The sequence below is a fragment of the Salvelinus fontinalis genome, chromosome 30 (assembly GCF_029448725.1).
Source record: "Salvelinus fontinalis isolate EN_2023a chromosome 30, ASM2944872v1, whole genome shotgun sequence".
NCBI classification, from domain to species: Eukaryota; Metazoa; Chordata; class Actinopteri; order Salmoniformes; family Salmonidae; genus Salvelinus; species Salvelinus fontinalis.
In genome coordinates, this window is record NC_074694.1 from 36,997,038 (window position 1) to 37,019,672 (window position 22,635).

At 43.2% G+C, this 22,635-nt stretch overlaps 1 protein-coding gene across 2 annotated transcripts in view; it reads right to left on the reverse strand.

Moving 5' to 3' along the window:
* Positions 1-22,635, reverse strand: part of LOC129829155 (glutamate receptor ionotropic, delta-1-like) — a 477,366-nt gene that overhangs the window by 102,482 nt on the left and 352,249 nt on the right. For both annotated transcript variants that reach the window (XM_055890732.1, XM_055890733.1), the window contains exon 5: positions 5,586-5,639. In XM_055890732.1, the coding sequence (XP_055746707.1) occupies positions 5,586-5,639 (54 nt within the window). The remainder of the gene's footprint in view (positions 1-5,585; positions 5,640-22,635) is intronic.

The window sequence follows — 22,635 nt, forward strand, 5'->3', positions numbered from 1 at the left end:
ACAGCTTTCCACCAAAAGACGATTAGACCCAAGAAAGGATCCTTTGCCCAAGATACTGATGGAAGAACAGCTCAAAGTAGGACATTTTTATCATGATAAATCGTGTTTCTGTCAAAATGTTAGTGGCTTAGGACGCCATGTTTTTTGACGTAGCTTCGCTTGGCGCAAACTGTATTGAAAAGTAAGGATAATTTAAAAAATGTAATTCCGCGATTGTATTAAGAATTAAATTGTCTATCAATCCCTGTCCACCCTATATTTTTTAGTCACGTTTATGAGTATTTATGTATAAGAGTAGATCACTGTCTAATATGGCGCACGGACATTTTCTCACCAGCTGGGCTACATTTCACATTGTCTAACCATGATTTTGGTGGCTAAATATAAACATTTTCGATCAAACTCTATATGGATTGTGTAATATGATGTTACAGGAGTGTCATCTGAAGAATTCTGAGAAGGTTAGTGAAAAAATTAATATATTTTGGCGATGTTGACGTTATCGCTCACTTTGGCTAGAATCAATGCTGGGCTGCTATGTGCTATGTGCTATGCTAATATAACGATTTATTGTGTTTTCGCTGTAAGACACTTAGAAAATCTGAAATATTGTCTGTATTCACAGGATCTGTGTCTTTCGATTAGTGTATGCTGTGTATTTTTACGAAATGTTTGATGATTAGTAAGTAGGTAAACACGTTGCTCTATGTAGTTATTCAGTCCATTTGTGACGGTGGGTGCAATTGTAACCTATGCCATCTAACTGAAATATGCACATTTTTCTAAAAAAACCTATCCCATACCATAAATATGTTATCAGACTGTCATCTGATGAGTTTTTTTCTTGGTTAGGGGCTATAAATATCTTAGTTTAGCCGAATTGGTGATAGCTACTGGTGTTGGTGGACAAATAAAAGATGGTGGATTATGCTAATGTCTTTTTAGGTAATAGATGTACATCTTTACATATTGTGTCTTCCCTGTAAAACATTTTAAAAATCGGACATGTTGGCTGGATTCACAAGATCTGTGTCTTTCATTAGCTGTATTGGACTTTAATGTGTGAAAGTTAAATATTTAAAAAAAATATTTTTTTTGAATTTCGCGGCACTGGTTTTTCAGTGGGGGTGGGGGGGGAGTGCCGCTAGCGGCACCCTCATCCTAGACAGGTTAAAGTGGTTTCGTTTTGTGTTGGTTCTCTTCTAAATAAAATAAGATGGCTTATTTTCCACATGCTGCGCCTTGGTCCTCACTCTCTACCTTTGACGATCGTGACAGAATCACCCACCAACCTAGGATCAAGCAGCAAGGAAAAGGACAGCGACAGCAGCAGAGACAGAAGGAGGAATGGACATGGGAAGACGTTTTGGACGGCAAGGGTTGCTACACATGGGAGGAGATCCTGGCTGGAAGGGATCGCCTCCCATGGGAGCAGCTGGAGGCAGTTAGGAGAGCAGAGGCATCCGGAGAGAGGAACCGGAGTTATGAAGGTACGCGGCTAGCACGGAAACCCAAAACGCTCACCCAAAAATTTCTTGGGGGAGGGGGCTAAAGGGGAGTATGGCGAAGCCGGGTTGGATACCTGAGCCAACTCCCCGGGCTTACCGTGGAGTGAGAGGGCGTCGTACTGGTCAGACACCGTGTTATGCGGTAAAGCGCACGGTGTCCCCAGTACGCGTGCTTAGCGCAGTGCGGGCTATTCCACCTTGCCGCACTGGGAGGGCTAGGTTGGGCATCGAGCCGGATGTCATGAAGCCGGCCCAACGTATCTGGCCTCCAGTACGTCTCCTCGGGCCGGCGTACATGGCACCAGCCTTACAGGTGGTGTCCCCGGTTCGCCTGCAAAGCCCAGTGCGGGCTATTCCACCCCGCCGCACTGGCAGGGCTACGGGGACCATTCAACCTGGTAAGGTTGGAGAGGCTCGGTGCTCAAGAGCGTGTGTCCTCCTTCACGGTCCGGTATATCCGGCGCCACCTTCCTGCCCCAGCTCAGTACCACCAGTGCCTACACCACGCACCAGGCTTCCAGTGCATCGCCAGAGCCCTGTTCCTCCTCCCCGCACTCGCCCTGAGGTGCGTGCCCTCAGCCCGGTACCTCCAGTTCCGGCACCACGCATCAGGCCTATAGTGCGTCTCAGCCGGCCAGAGTCTGCCGTCTGCCCAGCGGTGCCTGAACGGCCCGTCTGCCCAGCGGCGCCTGAACTGCCCGTCTGCCCAGCGTGGTCTGAACTGTCTGCCTGCCCAGCGCTGCCCGTCTGTTCCGAGCCTTCAGAGCCGTTCAGCCAGGACCTGCCGGAGCCGTCCAGCCAGGACCTGCCGGAGCCGTCCAGCCAGGACCTGCCGGAGCCGTCCAGCCAGGACCTGCCGGAGCCGTCCAGCCAGGACCTGCCGGAGTCCCTCAGCCAGGACCTGCCGGAGTCCCTCAGCCAGGACCTGCCGGAGTCCCTCAGCCCGGAGCTGCCGGAGTCCCTCAGCCCGGAGCTGCCGGAGTCCCTCAGCCCGGAGCTGCCGGAGTCCCTCAGCCCGGAGCTGCCGGAGTCCCTCAGCCCGGAGCTGCCGGAGTCCCTCAGCCCGGAGCTGCCGGAGTCCCTCAGCCCGGAGCTGCCAGAGTCCCTCAGCCCGGAGCTGCCAGAGTCCCTCAGCCCGGAGCTGCCAGAGTCCCTCAGCCCGGAGCTGCCAGAGTCCCTCAGCCCGGAGCTGCCAGAGTCCCTCAGCCCGGAGCTGCCAGAGTCCCTCAGCCCGGAGCTGCCAGAGTCCCTCAGCCCGGAGCTGCCAGAGTCCCTCAGCCCGGAGCTGCCAGAGTCCCTCAGCCCGGAGCTGCCGCCCCTTATCCCGGAGCTGCCCCTTATCCCGGTGCTGCCCCTTCAGTTAGGTGGGTTTAGTTGGAGGGTGGTCATTGGGAGGGGGATACAGAAGCGGGGAGTGACTATGGTGGTGTGGGGACAGCGTCCGGAGCCTGAGCCACCACCGTGGTCAGATGCCCACCCAGACCCTCCCCTAGACTTTGTGCTGGTGCGCCCGGCGTTCGCACCTTAAGGGGGGGGTTATGTCACGTTCCTGACCTGTTTTCTCTTGTTTTGTATGTGTTTATTGGTCAGGGCGTGAGCTGGGTGGGCATTTCTATGTGTTGTGTTTCTATGTTGGGTTAAAGGGTTAATTGACCTTGTATGGCTCTCAATCAGAGACAGGTGTTTTCGTTTTCCTCTGATTGAGAGACATACATAGGGAGGTTGTTTCTCACTGTTTGTTTGTGGGTGATTGTCGCTGTGTCTAGGTCGAGGGTCTATGTTGCATGTATGCACTAGTTCATTATTAGCTTCACGTTCGTCAGTTTTGTTATTTTGTTAGTTTGTTAAAGTGGTTTCGTTTTGTGTTGGTTCTCTTCTAAATAAAAGAAGATGGCTTATTTTCCACATGCTGCGCCTTGGTCCTCACTCTCTACCTTTGACGATCGTGACAGGAATAGTGAAAAACTGAGTGTAAATGTATTTGGCTGAGGTGTATGTTAACTTCCGACTTCAACTGTATATACAGAACATTACCCTCTTCTTTTTACGACTCCTTATTACATATCGTTTAAAAAAAAAATATTGATATTGTGTCTGTTTTTATAAATGTTTATGGCATTGTTGAGGAGAGCTTGCAATTGTAAAAAATTGTTATGTTCCTAACTTTTTTTTTTGGAAAGGGGATTGTAATATATATTTTTTTACTTATGACTCATGTTGTACACAGCGGTCTAAGGCACAGCATGTCATGTCAGTTATTACAGTGCAATTGTATATATTTTTACAATTGAATCAAACTTATTTCGTAACTTTTTTTATTGTACTTATGTCTTGGCTCATCTTGAATACATTTTTTATCATGTTTTATTTAATTAGAGATGTTTTATCTTTTGACTTTTGAACACTTCTATTTTATTTTGGGGGGGGGGGGTCTGTGACAATAAAGGAAGGCGAGAGGAGGGGGCTGTAACAATGGTGAGGTGGGAGCATAAGGATAACGAAATTGTCACGTTCTGACCTTATTTCTTTTGTTCTGTCTTTGTTTTAGTATGGTCAGGGCGTGAGTTGGGTGGGTTGTCTATGTTCGTTTTTCTATGCTGAGTTTTGCGTTTGGCCTGGTATGGTTCTCAATCAGAGGCAGGTGTCGTTAGTTGTCTCTGAGAATCATACTTAGGTAGCCTTTTTCCACCTGTGTTTCGTGGGTGATTATTTTCTGTTCTGTGTTTTGTATTTTCACCGTTCAGGACTGTTTCGTTTCATTCTGGTGTTTTGTTGTTTTTGTTTGAGTATTCGTTTTCATTAAAAGAGATAATGAATCCTTACCACGCTGCACCTTGGTCCTCCTCTCTTTCTCCCAACGACGAACGTTACAGAAATGGCATGTCTCAGGCTGAACACATTGGCAGTCAGGATCTCTAGTTTCCACCTTAGTGTTGTGAACACTCCATGGTTCCCCTTATCCAACAGTCAGTGGAGAAACCTAAGTTCTTCCGACTGGCATGGAAGTCGCGAGAGTCTTCAGAGATGTAAGGATAATTAGGAGTCTGAAACTAGGGTATTTTGGTGCAGTGTATTAGTAAGGGAAGTTGTTATATATTTTGTCTTTATATCTATTATTTAGAGACCCATTTGGGTTAGTGATCATTTATAGAGTAGCTCTTTATTTTCTCTCAGCATGCATTATGTCATCATTCTGAATGTCTAAAGAATCCATATGTTCTTCTGAAATATGAACACAGAAATACTAGATTAGATTTGCATTGTTCTGGTCTTGGTCTTGACTCGGTCTTGACTCGGCATCGGCCCCCTCGCTCCTCTCAGCCAATACTGAAAAACAAGTGTGGCATCCTAGTGGTCCAGAGACCCAGACTATGTCTATGGCAAAGACCTAGGCTGCGTCATAAAAATGGCATCCTATTCCCATTGGGCTCTGGTAAAATGTAGTGTACTATATCGGGAAAATACTGCTATTTGGGACACACGCCTAGACTCTGTATGGTGGCATATTTAAATAAATGGTTCGCGGTACCAAAACTGTTCAAACAGATCTTTCTGGAATTTTAATTCTTAATTTGCAACTGGCAGAGTGGCAACACCGGCACATTAAGCAAGGGATGACAGTTTTGAATTTATAATTCATAAAATGAGAATTGTTTTTCCAGAACTGCAAACGCTTAAGTGGATGTGGGAGAATCAGACATATTGAAATGTAAACAGCCAAAGAGGAAACGCTCATTTGCCGTAATGAACCACTTGGCAATGCTTGTAATGCGTCGCATCAAACAATGAACACTCCTTTTTGTTAGAGCTCGGCGTGCGGTGACTGAACATTACAAGACACACACATTGCAAGGTGCTGCTGAACTTCAGTCACTGTGGGTGACTACTGAGCTGAAAGACGTCTAAAGGATGTTCCCTTAATCATCAACTCACTGTTTTTGTTGTTGTGGGTATATAGAGGGAGGGCAAAGATAGTAGTTAGGAGGAGAAAGAGAGAGAGAGGGAAAAGAAGCAAAGAGGGGGCCAGGCAGCGATAGAGAAAGCAGCATTAACATAAATACTCTTGTCTTTGCCTACCTCATTGACAAACACCCAGTGACTGTCCTTGGAAGCCAGGTTGGTCTCAACAGCCTGCAAAGAAAGAGAGAGAGGAAGAGAGAAAGAAAGAGGTTACCATACTGCAAGTGAGCAGCTAAGACCGTGGAGGGAACAGGCAGATTGAAGGCAGAAGACTTGGATGTATTGCCATTGTTTCTATCCAACAGAACCCATGTAAAATCCTCTACAGTCTTGTCATTATCCAATTATACAAGGAACAAACATAACACCCATGTGGCTTGGCAAACCATGGTGGACAGACAGCATTTGGGTCCATGCAAGGCTCACAGCTAAAGACCCTCCAAAAACCCATCCACTGGACTGGAGCTCAAATCTGTCAAGAACTGAGCTCAGAATGTTTACGGAGAAATGACTCGACTGTGAAAATAGTGTTGTTAAAATGTCCTTTGTTGTTCTCCCGTTTGTTGTTCTCCTAGTGGTACTGCCTTTCTCACAGTCCATTGTGTTGGCAGCCCGTTCCAGCAGAAAAGTGTACCTTCCAAACGACAAGCCTTTTGTACTCCTTAGAACTGCAGCCTAGGTAGTGCCAAAATGTTTTATTAGGTAACATCCTAGCCTTTTGAAATACTATAATTGCTCCTACATTTTACATCGCATTGCTTGCTTGGTCCTATATGTCAGGTTACCGTGGACCACAATCTGAATGAGACATCTCTCACACCCACCAGCGGAGGATCCAGAGGTATGGAGGTGGGGAGGTTATGACATCTCCAGCCCATTGTAAATCTTAAGGCAGCAGATAAAATCCCTTTGTCCTCTCAGTGCGGAGGAATGGAATGTATGATGAGGCTACGGAGAACCTACCTCAGAACAGTAAATTGCAATAAATGGACTTTGGGACAATATGTTTCGTCAGCCAAAATGGTGGTAATGACAATAGATGGAATATGAAAATGAATGTCGTTTTTGTTATGTGATTAAAAGTTAAATGACGACGCTATAACGAAAACATTGTAACTTGAAGAATTTTCCTAATATATACCTGATGTTTGCATACTGTACGTTGTGTGGAACACTTCCAGATCAAAGAGAATGTTTTTGTAAAGATGAAATGTGAAGTTAGTTGTCTAAATTGGATCAGAGTAAAATCCAGACCAAGCCTCGTAACTAGTTATGCCCAGAGAACTTGCCATAACTTGCCACAAGGGTATAAAACATGTGAGTTAAGAATTTACATTCAGACTAGGTGACCACATTCTGCAGCCAGGGTCCTAGTTAGTCGCAACCCCAAAACGCAACACGAGGTTGAAGAAGACAAAGGAAACGTTTAACAATCTATGCTACGGATGAGTAGCTGTGTCTAAGAGGGTGAATTCAAGGAGGACCACCCGGTTACCACTCTCCAAGGAATCGTGAACACTGCTTTCATTCCAAGGAATCGTATGTCTACAATGCTTTCATCCCTAAATTCGGTCAGCTACACGGCTACAAGTTCTAATCAATAGCCTAGACTGTGTATGTGTACCTTATATTATCATTGTAGCTTGTTAGTAAATACATAATCAACTAAATTGGTGTGGTACGGACTCATTTAGTGGGACTCGTGTTTGTGCAGATTCTCGGATTATGCGACGTTCAGGATGAGACTGTAGAGGAAATTAATGAATTAGCGACTGTTGTAAATCGATATTCTGATATTCTTTGAGTTAATTTGGGAAATGGAAACTCAATAAAAACAAACTTTCCCATGGTGCCCCAGGTTACTGAGTTAATGATTACCTGATTCATTTAATAACGTAATTATACACAGTTAATCATTCGATGAACAGCAGTTGTCACATTAATCAATACAACGTCACAACATATGTCATATGTGGTAATCACAACAGAGACGTTCTTGTAGTACAATAAAAATTGTTATTTAAAATGCCATTTGCAGAAAGAAAGGCCTGCACATGGTTTAACCCTTACCCTCCCATACTGTATTCATGCTCACATATAAAACATTCTGGTTGTACAGTGTCCATATTAGAAAAAGCTTTACATATTGCGTCATAGAGAACAAAGTAGATACATGTGCAGCATCTGCCAGCTGAGGGGCCCTATACAAAAGCTATGGATCACTCTGTGTGATCCTCCTGTCCTCAGGTTGGTTAGGCCTGCCAGATGTTCTCAAATGGCTCCTCATTTGCCTCCCTTACCATAAGATGGCTGTTACATATGTAAACACTTCCGTGGGTTCATGTTGACCATAAACATGTTGTGTTCTCTCATAGAATGTCACGATGTAGGCCACACTGCATGAATAATTCTGTTGACTGCTCTAATATGGCTAGTTTGTTATAATCACATGGAGGTGGGATATGGCTAGTAGTCAATTAGTTAACATGGGTTTGTAATGCAATTATTAATCAATAATTGGTTGTACTGTCAAATGAGGCAACTTTGATTCATATCCTATGTGTTAAACCACAACATTGAACCAGACAGAGCTCAGTGGTTCCAGATCTCATACAGTAGACCTCATTGAGATACCCAAGTCCTTGCTAATCAAATCTCCATCATCGTTCGACCTTCAAGCATTTGATTACCTGCTCAGGTACCTGTCTAAACAGTATCGGATCTCATTCTCAATGGATCCAATTACTTACACACAAGACAGACCTCCATATAGGTCTATTATAGTGAATCAGTAGGTTTTATTCACAGTGTAACATTTCAGAGGAAAGTAAAAGGTGGAAAGCATGATGTACATATATCAGGGACAACTGAGAGCATGTCACAGCCTCTAGATGTCCCCTGAACAGCCCAACCAGGTCCTGCCAACATCTATTTAGTCCTATAAGTCATCACAAACTTTCCTCACCCTATAGCCTATAGTCTAGCTGCATATGTCCCCAAAAGCAGATTATATTTACGTGTGGCCCGTCCCCTCTGTCCATTGTGTGATTTTGTTTGAGATGGTTTGCAGGGACGTGAGGTGGTTTGCGGGTACATGAGGAGTAATCTTTGAGGCTGCACTGTCCATCAGAGGTGCTGCTGATGACTCTAGGACTGCTTGGTCAGTTTGGTCCCTGACTGTGCCACTGGGTCATAACATTGACGGGAGAAGAGAATGGACACTACTGCGTTGTTGGGGATTATGGTGAGTGAAGTTAACATGAATGTGGAATCAAAAATTGGTGTGCAGTGAAATTCATTTGCGAGGAAATCACTGTGGAAATGCTCATGTCATTCAAATGCGGAGCAAAATGGATATCTAGAAAGCCCAATAACCAGAAGGTACAACACCTCATGAAGAGGCGTTCAAGTCAAAACCTTCCCCTCTCTGTCCAATCCAGGCCTGTGTCCCAAATGACACCCTGTCAACTATATAGTGCAGCATGTAGGGAAAAGGGTGCCATTTGGAATTTCCAGTATGGGGTTCTTGATCGTGGCACTGGGCAAAGTGGGTGTTGGCATGGCTGGTCACCACTTGGGCAGATAGCAGCTGATGGGTGGTGATGTTGAGTGTGGTTCAGAAGGCCTCCAGGGAGGTTGGCAGAGTGGATAGGACCCGGTTGATCTGGCCCTCCTACAACGAGGCAGGGACTGAAGGGAGACCGCTGAGGGGGTACCTGGGTGGAGGCACTGGGGAGAAACCGCTATTAACACAGTGAGAAGGGTCTGATCTAGAATTCCATGGAGATGATGTGTGTTATTCTATGGGTCAGGCCAGGCTACTCTGTTCGGTTCAACCAGTCATTTCTCTACACAAATGAAACATGCATAGATGAATTATTTAAAGCAATATTGTGCACTTAACTTCGCTGCTATCGGCACCATGAGGAAATGACACAATCAATGTTATCAATTTGGTAATAAAACAAAGAAACATGTTGACCACATTCTAAAATCCACTTTTTGTTCACGTCCTATTTGTCTCTTTTTTCAAGCTAAAGAAATCAATACATGCAAGGTTTTCTGGCCTCAAACTAAAACACACAAGTCTACCTAAGTGAGAATATATATATTTTTCATAATGTTATCATTATTAGGTCAGTGGGGCTATCAAGACAGCATGCAAATGTTCCTTATGCATACAGTATGTGCGTGGGCGGTGGCAGTTGAAAGCTGGGGGGGGAAATCCCATCAGGGAATATGCATCTCTAGAAATCTGTAAAAGTATGTTTGAACTCTGCTTCCAATCAATGTGTCTTGACTACTGCCTCACCAGGAATATAGAACAGCCTTCCTCCATTTCACAAAGAGACACATCCTGATTTGTATATAAATGACAAAAAGTAATTAAGACACTGCTTTGAAGAGGATGTATTTCAGAATCTGGTTGCTTAACATATAGGCTACATGTGAAGAATTCACACCAATTTACTGAAAAACTAGCATTCTTTGATGTTTCAAATGTCGGATCTTAATTTGATCCCTTTTGTTGCAGGAGGAAAATAATTCAGGAGCAGGAGGATTTCAAAATCGGAATAAATATTTAGAATCGCCACAGGGGGCAGCTGGAAGCACTGTTTGTATACAATGCACACCGTACCTACATTGTACCTAATGTAGGCTACGTGCAGGCTACAGCGTGTCTCGAGTGAATTCTTATGTGGATTATGTTAAATTGACATACAGTACTGTGAAAAAGTTTTAGGCCGGTGTGAAAAAATGCTGGAAAGTAAGAATGCTTTCAAAAATAGACATGGTAATAGACTATATTTATCAATTAACTAAATGCAAAGTGAGTGAACAGAAGAACAATCTAAATCAAATCCATATTTGGTGTGGCCACCTTTTGGCTTCAAAACAGCATCAATTCTTGTAGGTACACTTGCACAAAATCCCACAAAGAGATCAGGTGTATGATTTAACAATTATATCAAACAGGTGCTAATGATCATCAATTCAATATGTAGGTTGAAACACAATCATTAACTGAAACAGAAACAGCTGTGTAGGAGGAATAAAACTGGGTAAGGAACAGCCAAACACAGCTAACAAGGTGAGGTTGCTGAAGACAGTTTCCTGTCAAAAGTCATACCATGGCAAGACTAAGCACAGCAACAAGACACAAGGTAGTTATACTGCATCAGTAAGGTTTTTCAAGGCAGACAGGGGTTTCCAGATGTGCTGTCCAAGCTGTTTTGAAAGAAACGGGCAACGTTGAGGACCGTAGTGGTCGGCCAAGGAAACTTACTGCAGCAGATGAAAGACACATCATGCTTACTTCCCTTCGCAATCGGAAGATGTCCAGCAGTGCCACCTGCTCAGAATTGGCAGAAAACAGTGGGACCCTGGTACACCCATCTCCTGCCTGGAGAAGTCTCGTCAGAAGTGGCCTTCGTGGTTGACTTGCGGTCAAAAAGCCATACCTCGGACGTGGAAACAAGGCCAAGCGACTCAACTATGTACGAAAACACAGGATGCAGAAAAATGGCAGCAGGTGCTCTGGACTGATGAGCCAAAATGTGAAATATTTAGCTGTAGCAGAAGGCAGTTTGCTGTCCGAAGGGCTGGAGAGCAGTACACACATGAGTGTCTGCAGGCAACAGTGAAGCATGGCGGAGGTTCCTTGCAAGTTTGGGGCTGCATTTCTGCAAATGGAGTTGGGGATTTGGTCAGAATGAATGGTCTCCACAATGCTGAGAAGTACAGGCAGATACTATCCATCATGCAATATCATCAGGGAGGCATCTGATTGGCCCCAAATGTATTCTGCAGCATGACATCAACCCCAAACATACAGAGAAGGTCATTAAGAAATATCTTCAGCGTAAAGAAGAAGGAGTCCTGGAAGTGATGGTATGGCCCCCACAGAGCCCTGATCTCAACATCACCGAGTCTGTCTGGGATTACATGAAGAGAGAGAAGCACCTGAGGCTGCCTACATCCACAGAGTATCTGTGGTTAGTTCTCCAAGATGTTTGGGCCAACCTTCCTGTAGAGTTCCTTCACAAACTGTGTGCAAGTGTACCTAGAAGAGTTGATGCTGTTTTGAAGGCAAAGGGTGGTCACACCAAATATGGATTTGATGTAGATTTTTCTTCTGTTCACTCACTTTGCATTTTGATAATTGATGAATATAGTCTATTGACATGTCTATTTTTGAAAGCATTTTTTACTTTACACCATTTTTTCACGCCTGCCTAAAACTTTTGCACGCTACTGTATTTGTAAGGGTAGAAATAATTATTTTGGTTGCCTCAATGGAGTGCGTTCTTGTGGTTAAAGCCACTGAACCCAAAACACATATGCCAGAGTCAGCCCACTGCCCTTTGACCCATGGATGAACGTCTATTTTCTACATATTAATTATCTGTGGTTACAGGGTTTAAACAGAAACAACTCAAAGGTTAACCGTTTAGGCATTCATTCGGAGTGGTTAAGGCTATGGATTGGGGAAGGCTTAAAACAAAATTATTAAAACAATGCGCCTATGTATCATCACTATTCATAGTATTCTTAGTGCTTGCAAGAGCATTGTGATCTGCCGTAACGCAGTGGTCTAAGCAGCACGCTCCAGCTCCAAGCCTCATGAGTGCTGGGCGATATAGTGACCAGCCTGAGCCACAAGTTAATTGCATTTGCATTCATTTAAATGTTTTCAATCAGTAAAAATTAGTAGTCTGATAATGTACACATCAAAGAAAAGTGTCTCGGCTCAACAAAATCGTCTTTGGATAGCCTGAAATGAATAAACATCTTGGCAGCTTTACGATATGAAAAAATAAAGCCACACGACACAAGCTTTCAGTCCACACCAAAGACGATAACTACACTGAATAAAAATATAAGCGCACCATGCAACAATGTCAAACATTTTACTGAGGTACATTACATATAAGGAAATCAGTCAATTTAAATAAATTCATTAGGCCGTAATCTACGGATTTCACATGACTGGGAATACAAATGTGAATCTGGTTGGTCACAAATAACTTTAAAAAAGGGTAGGTGCATGGATCAGAAAACCAGTCAGTATCTGGTGTGACCGCCATTTACCTCATGCAGCGAGACACATCTCCTTCACATAGAGCTGATCAGGCTGTTGATTGTGGCCTGTGCAATTTTGTCCCACTCCTCTTCAATGGTTGTGACTAGTTGTTGGATATTGGCGGGAACTGGAACACGCTATCATACAAGTCAATCGAGAGCATCCCAAACATGCTCAATGGGTGACATGTCTGGGCAATTTTCAGCTTCCAGGAATTGTGTACAGATCCTTGCGACATGGGGCCGTGCAAGATTATGCTGAAACATGAGCTGATGGCAGAGGATGAATGGCACGACAACGGCCAACAGGACCTCGTCACAGTATTTCTATGCATTCAAATTGCCATCGATGAAACGCAATTGTGTTTGTTGTCTGTAGCTTATGCCTACCGCCCACCATGGGGTACTCTGTTGACAACATTGACATCAGCAAACCGCTCGTCCACACAACGCCATGCACGATGTCTGCCATCTGCCCGGTACAGATGAAACAGAGATTCATCCGTGAAAAGCACACTTCTCCAGCGTGCCAATGGCCATTGAAGGTGAGAATTTTGTGCAGAAATTATTCGATTGAGCAAACCCACCGTTTCATCAGCTATCTAGGTGGCTGGTCTCAGACCATCCCGCAAGTGAAGAAGCCAGATGTGGAGGTTGGCTTGCGTGGTTACACATGGTCTGCGGTTGTGAAGCCGGTTGGACGTACTGCCAAATTTTCGAAAACGATGTTGGAGGTGGCTTATAGTGGAAAAATGAACATTTAATTATCTGGCAACAGCTCTGGTGGACATTCCTGCAGTCAGCATGCCAATTGCATGCTCACCCAAAACTTGAGACATCTGTGGGATTGTATCGTGTGACATTTCAGCGTAAAGAAGAAGGAGTCCTGGACGTGATGGTATGGCCCCCACAGAGCCCTGATCTCAACATCACCGAGTCTGTCTGGGATTACTGTGTGGCCTTTTATTGTCCCCAGCACAAGGTGCACCTGTATAATGATCATGCTGTTTCATCGGCTTCTTGATATGCCACACCTGTTAGGTGGATGGATTATCTTGGCAAAGGAGAAATGCTCACTAACAGGGATGTAAACAAATTTGTACACAATTTGAGAGAAATAAGCTTTTTGTGCATATGGAACATTTCTGGGATCTTTAATTTCAGCTCATGAAACATGGGACCAAAACTTTACATGTTGCATTTATAAAATATATATTCATAGCCTAACTATAAAATGTTGTTGAGCATCCACACTGGAGGACAGTTTATAGTTCTACAGTAGGCCTACATCTGTCAATCAATTGATGGCCCAAATCAGCTCATCAACTCAGCCAGGGAAACACAAACAGTAGGCTAGCCTATTTTTGGCTTTCATACCTTTTATTATGTGACTATACATAGCCTACAGAATTTAGCCTATTGGAATATAATCAAATAACAAGGGGCCTATTGCAACCATCGATGTCACTAGATTGTTGCCAGCTCCCCCACACAGCTGATCTCAATTGCAACAACTTTTGAAGAAAAAAATGACGTCGGTGTTTAGTCTTGCTTGCATCCAAAGTCTTTCAAGATATGTTTGCCCTCCGGTTTGGTATTTACAAATCGGAACAACATAGTAGTTTTTGAACAGACTAGGGGCGATTTATCTATTTGACAAGCATTCCGTACAATATTAAAAAAGTACTTTCTAGAATTTTGTCCTTAGTATACGCTTGACACTTGTATGTCTATCTATCTTGTGTTATTAAGCTATATAAAACAACGGTTGTTTCTGTGTATTGCTGCATTTCAGATACATTTTTGTACATTTGAATGTTGCCGTAGTAGGACTTAAAGCCTAGCGTATGAGCGAGCGAGCGTGACAATTATTTCGATAGCGAGCCCTGATCCCAATGACTCGACCTCCGACCCATGGCGAGAAAGAGAACTGCTCATTTTCAGGGACTCACCAGGCTCATTTGAATTTCCTGATGCGCCAAGAGTGATCGAGTTAAGATCTGATATCTGTATATGATTGAGCTATCCATGTTGCTGTTTGATTAACATGTGCCATAGCATGCTTCCTATTAAAGTCGAAGAAAAAATAAATACATCTCCACCCATGCACAGCTTTCCATGTATTTCCTAATTAAGCATGCATATGCAAACCACACAACTCCCTTAGAAAGGAAACCAAAGGAAGGAAGGACGAAGATGTGTTTTGCATCAAGATTAATTAACGCATGAGTTTAGGTCATTAGGTGTGCAATATTGAACATTTGTTCTAAACTCAGTTCCTTACATGTGACCGACTGGTGTTTGAATCCTGGCCTCCTGCGCGCCACACAACTGTGTTAGCCCACTGAACTAAAGCTTAGGCTCTGGCTCGGGAGCAAGTAAGTCTTCAGAAGGCTATTACGTGATCATGTCATTGTATGCAGATCCAGAGAGAGTGGCACTGAGAAAACCCAAAACAATAGCATCACTCCTTCTCTTGTCACATGCAATTTTCTCACTCGGAGGTTTACAGTTTTTGCTCAGAGGTGGTTTAAAAATATCATAAACAAAACCCACTAATAGCATAATGAACTCAGAAGAATTGAGGCATAGAGAAATACCACATTTCAGACCAACCCGATTCCAAATGGATTTTGCTTGCTGCGTCCTTGCCGAAAGCTGACGAGGGCCCTGCGAAACCCTCAGCGGGACCTTGTAATATATATTGTGTAACTATGGCAACAGCCTTCACAGCTGCATCCAAGCTGTATTTTGCAAGTTTTAATGATGTTTCTTTGTGGTTTTTATTGGAATAATTTCCACCAAAATCTAAGTAAACTACACGGTAAATGGACAGAATAGAAAATTAGGGATGTTTCAGGTGCAGACATTAAGGGACTGTTTCCCAGAAACAGATTAAGCCTAGTCCTGTATTAAAAAACTGTCTCAATGGAGAATCTATATTGACAATGCTTTTTAGTCCTGTTTAGTGTCTGGGAAACTGGCCCGAACACTACTCTTTAAGCCACACGTTCATAAAGGAGCTGCACATTACCCTCAAACGTTCAAGTGAACATCTTTTAAATGGTGTATCTATATTTCACATTTGTGGACATTTGACATGTCCAATGTCTGACAATATGATGATTTGATTGTTCCATTGTCTGTACATTTCCTCGTCCTGTTTGCTCAGATACCTTCATTGAATTTACACACATACACATACACACAGCGGATATTAGTCTCTCATTGGAGCAACATGTCCATCTGCCACAACAGCAAGTTGATGAATAGCCATCCTAAGAATACGATGGGGAGACAAGAGCTGCCGGTTCTATCTGTGCATAACCATGGTGCAATACAGAGTGCATGAAATGGCTTGTAAATAGCTACATACTAGAACCCTTTCTACTTCTATTTTGTTAAGTGGCACAAGAGAAAAGGCAAAAAATGCAACAAAAAACACTTGACATGTTGGACACAACTAGTGGAGAAGCCAATCATGGCATCTGGGATATGAGACCGGAACAAGAGTCATAGTTCTGAAGCCCCCTGCAGCCAGCCAGTGCTGATAACTCAAAGCTTGGCAGACTACGGTGCAGTGATATGTCACTCATTTCCCTTTTCCACTATCAATATGGATGGGCATCGAGGAGGACAGTGATTGCCGTATCTGGAAAAAATAGTGGTCCCGTTCTTGTTCTTGATGACAAGGGCTTTTGAGCAGTGACTTCAATCTCGCCATCTACCACGAGAGGGAAACTGAAGGGTTGTCAAACGGCGAGGAATTGATGATTTCATCTCTTGATTTCCCTACTCTCCGCCAGCTCATTTTTAGTTGACACGCTTCTCTGTTCATGAAGATAACTCAACACGATCTGCGGGCTATATTCTCAACTGTCAGGCATAAATAATGATTTTGACCTTCAGTTCAAATGTCGAGGCAACGGTAAGAAAGCACATAGAGAGTTGATATGCAGATTAGTAAGTTCTTCTGTTTGCAGGTCATCATATGTGGGTCGAATGGTTCAAGTCAATAAAGCCCACAGTATTTAAGAAGCCAACATATACGCTGAATGTACAAAACCTTAGGAACACATGCTCTTTCCATGACATAGACTGACCAGGTGAATCCAGGTGAAATCTATGATCCCTTATCGATGTCACTTGTTAAATCCACTTCAGTCAGTGGAGATGAAGGGGAGAACGGTTAAAGAAGGATTTTTAAGCATCAGGACAACTGAGACATTGATTGTGTATGTGTGCCAGTCAGAGGGTGAATGGGCAAGACAAAAGATTGGTGTGCCTTTGAATGGGATGTGGTTGTAGGTGCCAGTAGAACTGGTTTGAGTATATCAAGAACTGCAATGCTGCTGGGTTTTTCACGCTCAACAGTTTCCCGTGTGTATCAACAATGGTCCACCAACCAAAGGACATTCAGCCAACTTAGCACAACTGTGGGAAGTATTGTTGTCAATATGGGCCAGAATCCCTGTGGAAAGCTTTCGACACCTTGTAGAGTACATGCCCCGAAGAATTGAGGCTGTTCTGAGGGCAAAAGGGGGTGCAACTCAATATTAGGAAGGTGTTCCTAATGTTTTGTACACTAAGTGTACGTATTTTAACATGGTCAACTAAAATCAGGGAATGTGTCTCTGTACCGTGAAAGCAACAGGTAGACTCCACTGATAGGTAGGCCAGATGCGTCCATTTCTCAGAATAAGACATGAGCGTGCAATGTGCACAGGCATTATAGTTTTTGCAACACAAACTTTCGCAAAAACACTGGCCTGTCAGGTTTGATCGAAACAGACCTTGACTTTATTCTGTACATTGAGAGAGTATGCATGTAAAGCTCATAAATGTGTGTGTTAAAGCAGTTTCTAGAACAAGGATGGGCAACTTCTATGGGGGTGAGGCCTCAAAAATCTGAACTCATCGTGAGGGGCCGCAGTTGCTCCCGGGTCTGCATGCCAACATCCGTTCTATCTTTCTCTCGCTTACACATAAACCATACACAGACAAGCATGTTTGCTCTGCACATAAATGTACATGCACAAAAGCACAAACAGTCGACTTTTGATACAGTGTGTGCTTAATCGAGCTTGCGTTGCAGCAATTATATCGGATACTTCAGACGCCAATGTCTTAAGATGGAAGTTCTGTCCACTGTCGTGAGAGAAGTTCTGTCGACGCTGTCAACTTCACTAAGTTGATTTAGCCTGTGTGTTATTTCAATGTGAGTGGAATGTACATGTATTGAAATGTAAAGTAGATTATTAATTGGGCACATAGCGTCTGCCTACTTTTTTTGAGTGATGCTGAACTTACAATCACATACAGTATACTTGAAACAACTATATTCCACCCACTCAATCTGTCTCCCGTGAGTCGCACATCAAAGACATGCAGAGATATTTCAATTTTAAATTAATATGCAGTCCAAATGACTGCCTCTGCGCTCTAGTGTTAACAAGCCTTATGAACAGAATCCTAATTTGTCATATACATTAAAAAAAGAGCATTGGGTCATGTAAATAGTTATCTACCAATATCTACCTGGACTATCTGCATTGACCCAACTCTTTTGACTCGTCACGTACACTGCTGCTACTGTTTATCTATCCTGTGTATATAGCCAAGTTATTGTTACTCATTGTGTTTTTTCTCTCGCTGCATTGTTGGGAAGGGCCCGTGAGTAAACACATGAAGAATGTGACAAATAACATTTGATTGGATTTAAAGATGAGTTCACTGTCCATTTCAGATTGAGCAGTGACTGCATCCCCGTAAGAACCTACACCCACACAATTTCCTCTTGACTCAAGCGTCATCTCAAAAGTCAGAAGGGGAGATGGCATGCTTCTCTCTCTCCGCCTAAACAAGTCATGACAGCAAAGTCAAATAAACACCTACTGATCTCCCGTCCTTTCTTAAGTCACATACAAAAACGTAAAATGTCTGTTCCTTTCCTTCGTTTTTTTGTTGTTGACACATTTCTCTTTTTATTTGTTCTCTTTTTTCCTTCATTAATCCTACACCTACACTTAAAATAGATTTGCTCTTATGCTGTCGTTACAAATAGCTCGGTGCTCAATCTAACCATGCCCAATGCTAAGTTTAGAACTAGAAAAGGAGAGGAATGGTGGAAAACATGAAGGACGGACATATACAACACCCGTTCTGCCAGCCACATTCTGTTAAAGGTCCTCAAAGCACACACATCCTTGTGTCGCTCCTCTTTTGGAGTTCGCTGCAGCTAGCGACTGGAAAGAGCTGCAAAAAACACTTAAACTGGACAGTTTTAGCTTCATCTCTACATTCAAAGACTCAATCATGGACCCTCTTACTGAGAGTTGTAGCGGCTTCGCGTGATGTATTGTTGTCTTTACCTTTTTGACCTTGGTGATGTTGTCTGTGTCCAAAAAATGTCTGTACCATGTTTGTGCCGCTACCATGTTGTGTTGCTGCCATGTTGGGTTGCTACCGTGTTGTTGTCATGTGTTGCTGCCATGCTATGTTGTTGCCTAAGGTCTCTCTTCATGTAGTGCAGTGGTGTCTCTCTTGTCGGGATGTGTGTTTTGTCCTACATTTTTAATCCCAGCCCCCGTCCCCACAGGAGGCCTTTTGCCTCTTGGTAGGCAGTCATTGTAAATAATCATTTGTTTTTAATTGACTTGCCTAGCTAAATATAATACAAATAAAATGAAAAACATATTCAATGCAGTCACCATCACAGGTTCAAATTCGTTTGAGATTGTATGAATTGCATCTTCCTAGGCCTTAGCAAGCCTCCATCCACACAGTATAATCTCGATGTATTTTTCACCTCTATCTTTCAGCCTGTTTTTTCCAATTACCAAGGTGGATGTTTTTAAATGTTTCCTAAAAGAACGTTTTTCCCCCTTGTGGGTGTATTGATGGTAGTTTAAACCTGGACATGGGTTTTAAGACTCATATTTCTAGAGCACGATGTCTTGTTAGGAGTATTTTAAAGCATCTCTGTTGTATGTTAGTGTGTTAGTCTATATATGCACGTGTATGTGTGTGCGTGCATTTCTTATCTCCTATACTTGGAACAAACCCGAGAACCAGCTCTTCGAAGGTTTGACATTATCCTAATGCAGGAGAGATATGCTCTGCACTTAAACCGATTTGCAGAGGAGAAGATAGAATTTGGAGCAAGAGAAATTGAACTGATGGAACAACACAGTAGTTTTGTCTCTAGTCTCCACCTAATAAACCTGGATAAAGCTCATTAGATACAGTGAAAAAAAACAAAAAATGAATATTTTAGAGATAAATATGGTCATTACTGCCTGTGGATCAAAGAAGACAATACACTTAATACAATTTTAAAAAGGTTATACTAACAGATAAACAACTATTACAATGCTACTAGGCTGATAACAAGGCTGTACATTAAACACCATTGTCACCACTAATACAATCTTGGTGCGGCAGGGCTGCTGAATGGCTAGACTTCAATGAAAGGGTTGGACTGAGAGGATGACAAACATGACAAAGCATCTAATGGGGCTTTGAAATAGATCATGACTCCTTCATTGTCTGACTGTTGAAAATGAGGCCTTTTTGTACTGATTATAGACTCTGGGCATTTTGTCCATGGTGAATCACAGAGTGGGGAACAGATTTGAGCTATAATCTATTTAAGATAATGTGTTATAGAGAAGATAATTCCATCGAAACAAACAACATCATACTTTGACCCGGCTAATATTTAATAGGTAAGATTGCAAACCTATGGTAATAACATTGGCCACAGTCCAATTTATTACAATAATTATCCATACCCTACTACATTACTGCAGCCCAATCTTTCTGTGCTGTAAAGCCTACTAGTGGATTGCAGTCTATTTGTTTTTCCTTTACTGAATCCAGCCTGTAGCTGCTGCCTGTTTGCCTGCTCACCACATGGCCCAGGCATCCAGACTGACAGCTATTGCATGATGCCTTCATAATTCTGTGGCTGCCTGTGTTTCCAGTGGGACATCACAGCTGCGGCACACTGTCGTTCCCAGAGAGAGAGAGAGCACCTCATCTCCGCTGAGGGAGAGAAAACTTCTCAGCAACCTCATAATAAGCACTCCCATTCTTATCCACCCCATCCCCCTCCATCATTCTCTCTTTCCCTCTCTTCCCCCCGTTCCCTCATCATGTCCCAAACAGTCCACAATGAGCCGGGTGACTATGACAGACTCCAGACTCGCGACTCAGAGTTCTGGTTGAGGGGATAAAGGGGACAATGTAAGAGCACATTATGACAGTAGTGACAGCTGCCTCAGACAATAAGGTGTCTATGCTATAGTCTTACACTTTCCTCCATCCTGTATGAGCCCAGCCAGCTGGTGAGGAGGCACAGCAGCTCTTGTTATAGAGTCTGTCTGTCTGCTCAGATTCTTATTTAGATATCAGATCTGGGCGTTTTGCGTCTGTGTGTGGCTGGGCTGAAAACTTCATCAAGCTTTGGATCGGCCAAGATAATGACTTCGACTGGTGATTGTGGGGTTTCTTGTTGAAATCTTTTAAGCTATTTCTCTGAATGTGTTGATGTGTTATTTGTTTATTTCGGGTGCGTAAAGGGATAGTTCATGCCAACGTACTAAATTATTTGGAGGCAGTAGCCAGGTAAACAAAACCAAAGCGTTGATTGATGTCTTAACTGTCCATAGATTGCTTACAGAGTAAGGAAACCAATAAGTCATTATTTTTATTTGGGTGAACTATCACTTTAAAACTGTTTTGGAAGCCTGTGTTGACTGTCGTAGACAAAATGTAACTAAACCAGTGGTGGCTGGTGGGAGGAGCTATAGGAGGATGGGCTCATTGTAATGCCTGGAATGGAATTTATGGAATCGAATTAAACATGTGATTTCCATATGTTTGATGGATTTAGAAACCATTCCAATTATTCCATTCCTTCCATTACAATGAGCCCGTCCTCCTTTAGCTTCTCCTCTGAACCAAACTGGATATCAATTTAAGAAAGTATTCTCATTGTGGGGAAGGAATGATACTGTATTAAACTCTTCCCAGGCTCGACTGAATGAAGTCTTACTGTTTTTTACTCCGCCACAGATGTTGACGATGAGGTGCCACTCAGACTGTAGATCATAATGAAATGGCCAATTCCCAAGGTAAAGACCTTGTTTTCATCATCATGTTCTTCCTAGAAGTTTTGGACATGGGTGAGAATATGAGCTATAGCAAATATCTATTTAGAATCATGGATAGGCCGGCTAAATGCATTCTGGGTGATTGAATGGCCACAACAAGAGTGTTGAAATGGCAAATGTAATAAACACCTGGGTTAAGACTGCAGAAGAGAGAGGCTAGCATTGGCCTCAATTATAACTCAATCTAGTGAAGGCTTAACTGAATGAACAACAGAGACTGAATGCAAATATGAAACCGTATTGAAATAGATTTGGGGGATGGCCCGTCTCCAGGGGATGACCCCCAGAGCCAGATTGCCAGGATGGCAGGTAGCACTTTGAAGGGCAGCTGCCATCAGAAACTAGCACTTGACTACATTATGCAGATAGGAGAGTCTTGTAGAGGATAGAGGAGGCAGAGAGAGGAATAGAAGGGAGCGATGGATGGGGAGAGGATCAGCAGGATGAAACGTTGCCGTTTGGCTTCCAATCCCTTCAGAAAGAGGGATGAAAAACACCATCCTTTTAATGTCCTGCTGCTTTAAATCCGATATGTACAGGTAACTGCCAAAATTAAGCAAACGCATGAGAAAATGGGAGATGCCAAGTATATTGATAGTAGGTGCTTCCACACAGGTGTGGCTCCTGAGTTAATACTTAGGGTCATGTATAAAAATGGCCAGTTGCACAATATTTCTGCTGCCATGGCTAAGACAGAAAAATATCAGAATTGGGCTGGCTGTGTAAACGCAGCCAAAGGAGCATAGGGGCTTTAAAGTGTGTGTGTGTTATGGGAGATGCTGGAGCGGTGCCTGAGATCGCTTTTTCCACCACCATCAACAAAACACCAAATCTCGGGGAAGAATGTTGGTCAGTGTCAACCGAGCTGGTACTTATCAATGTGTTAACTAATAGAGTTCCAGACACTT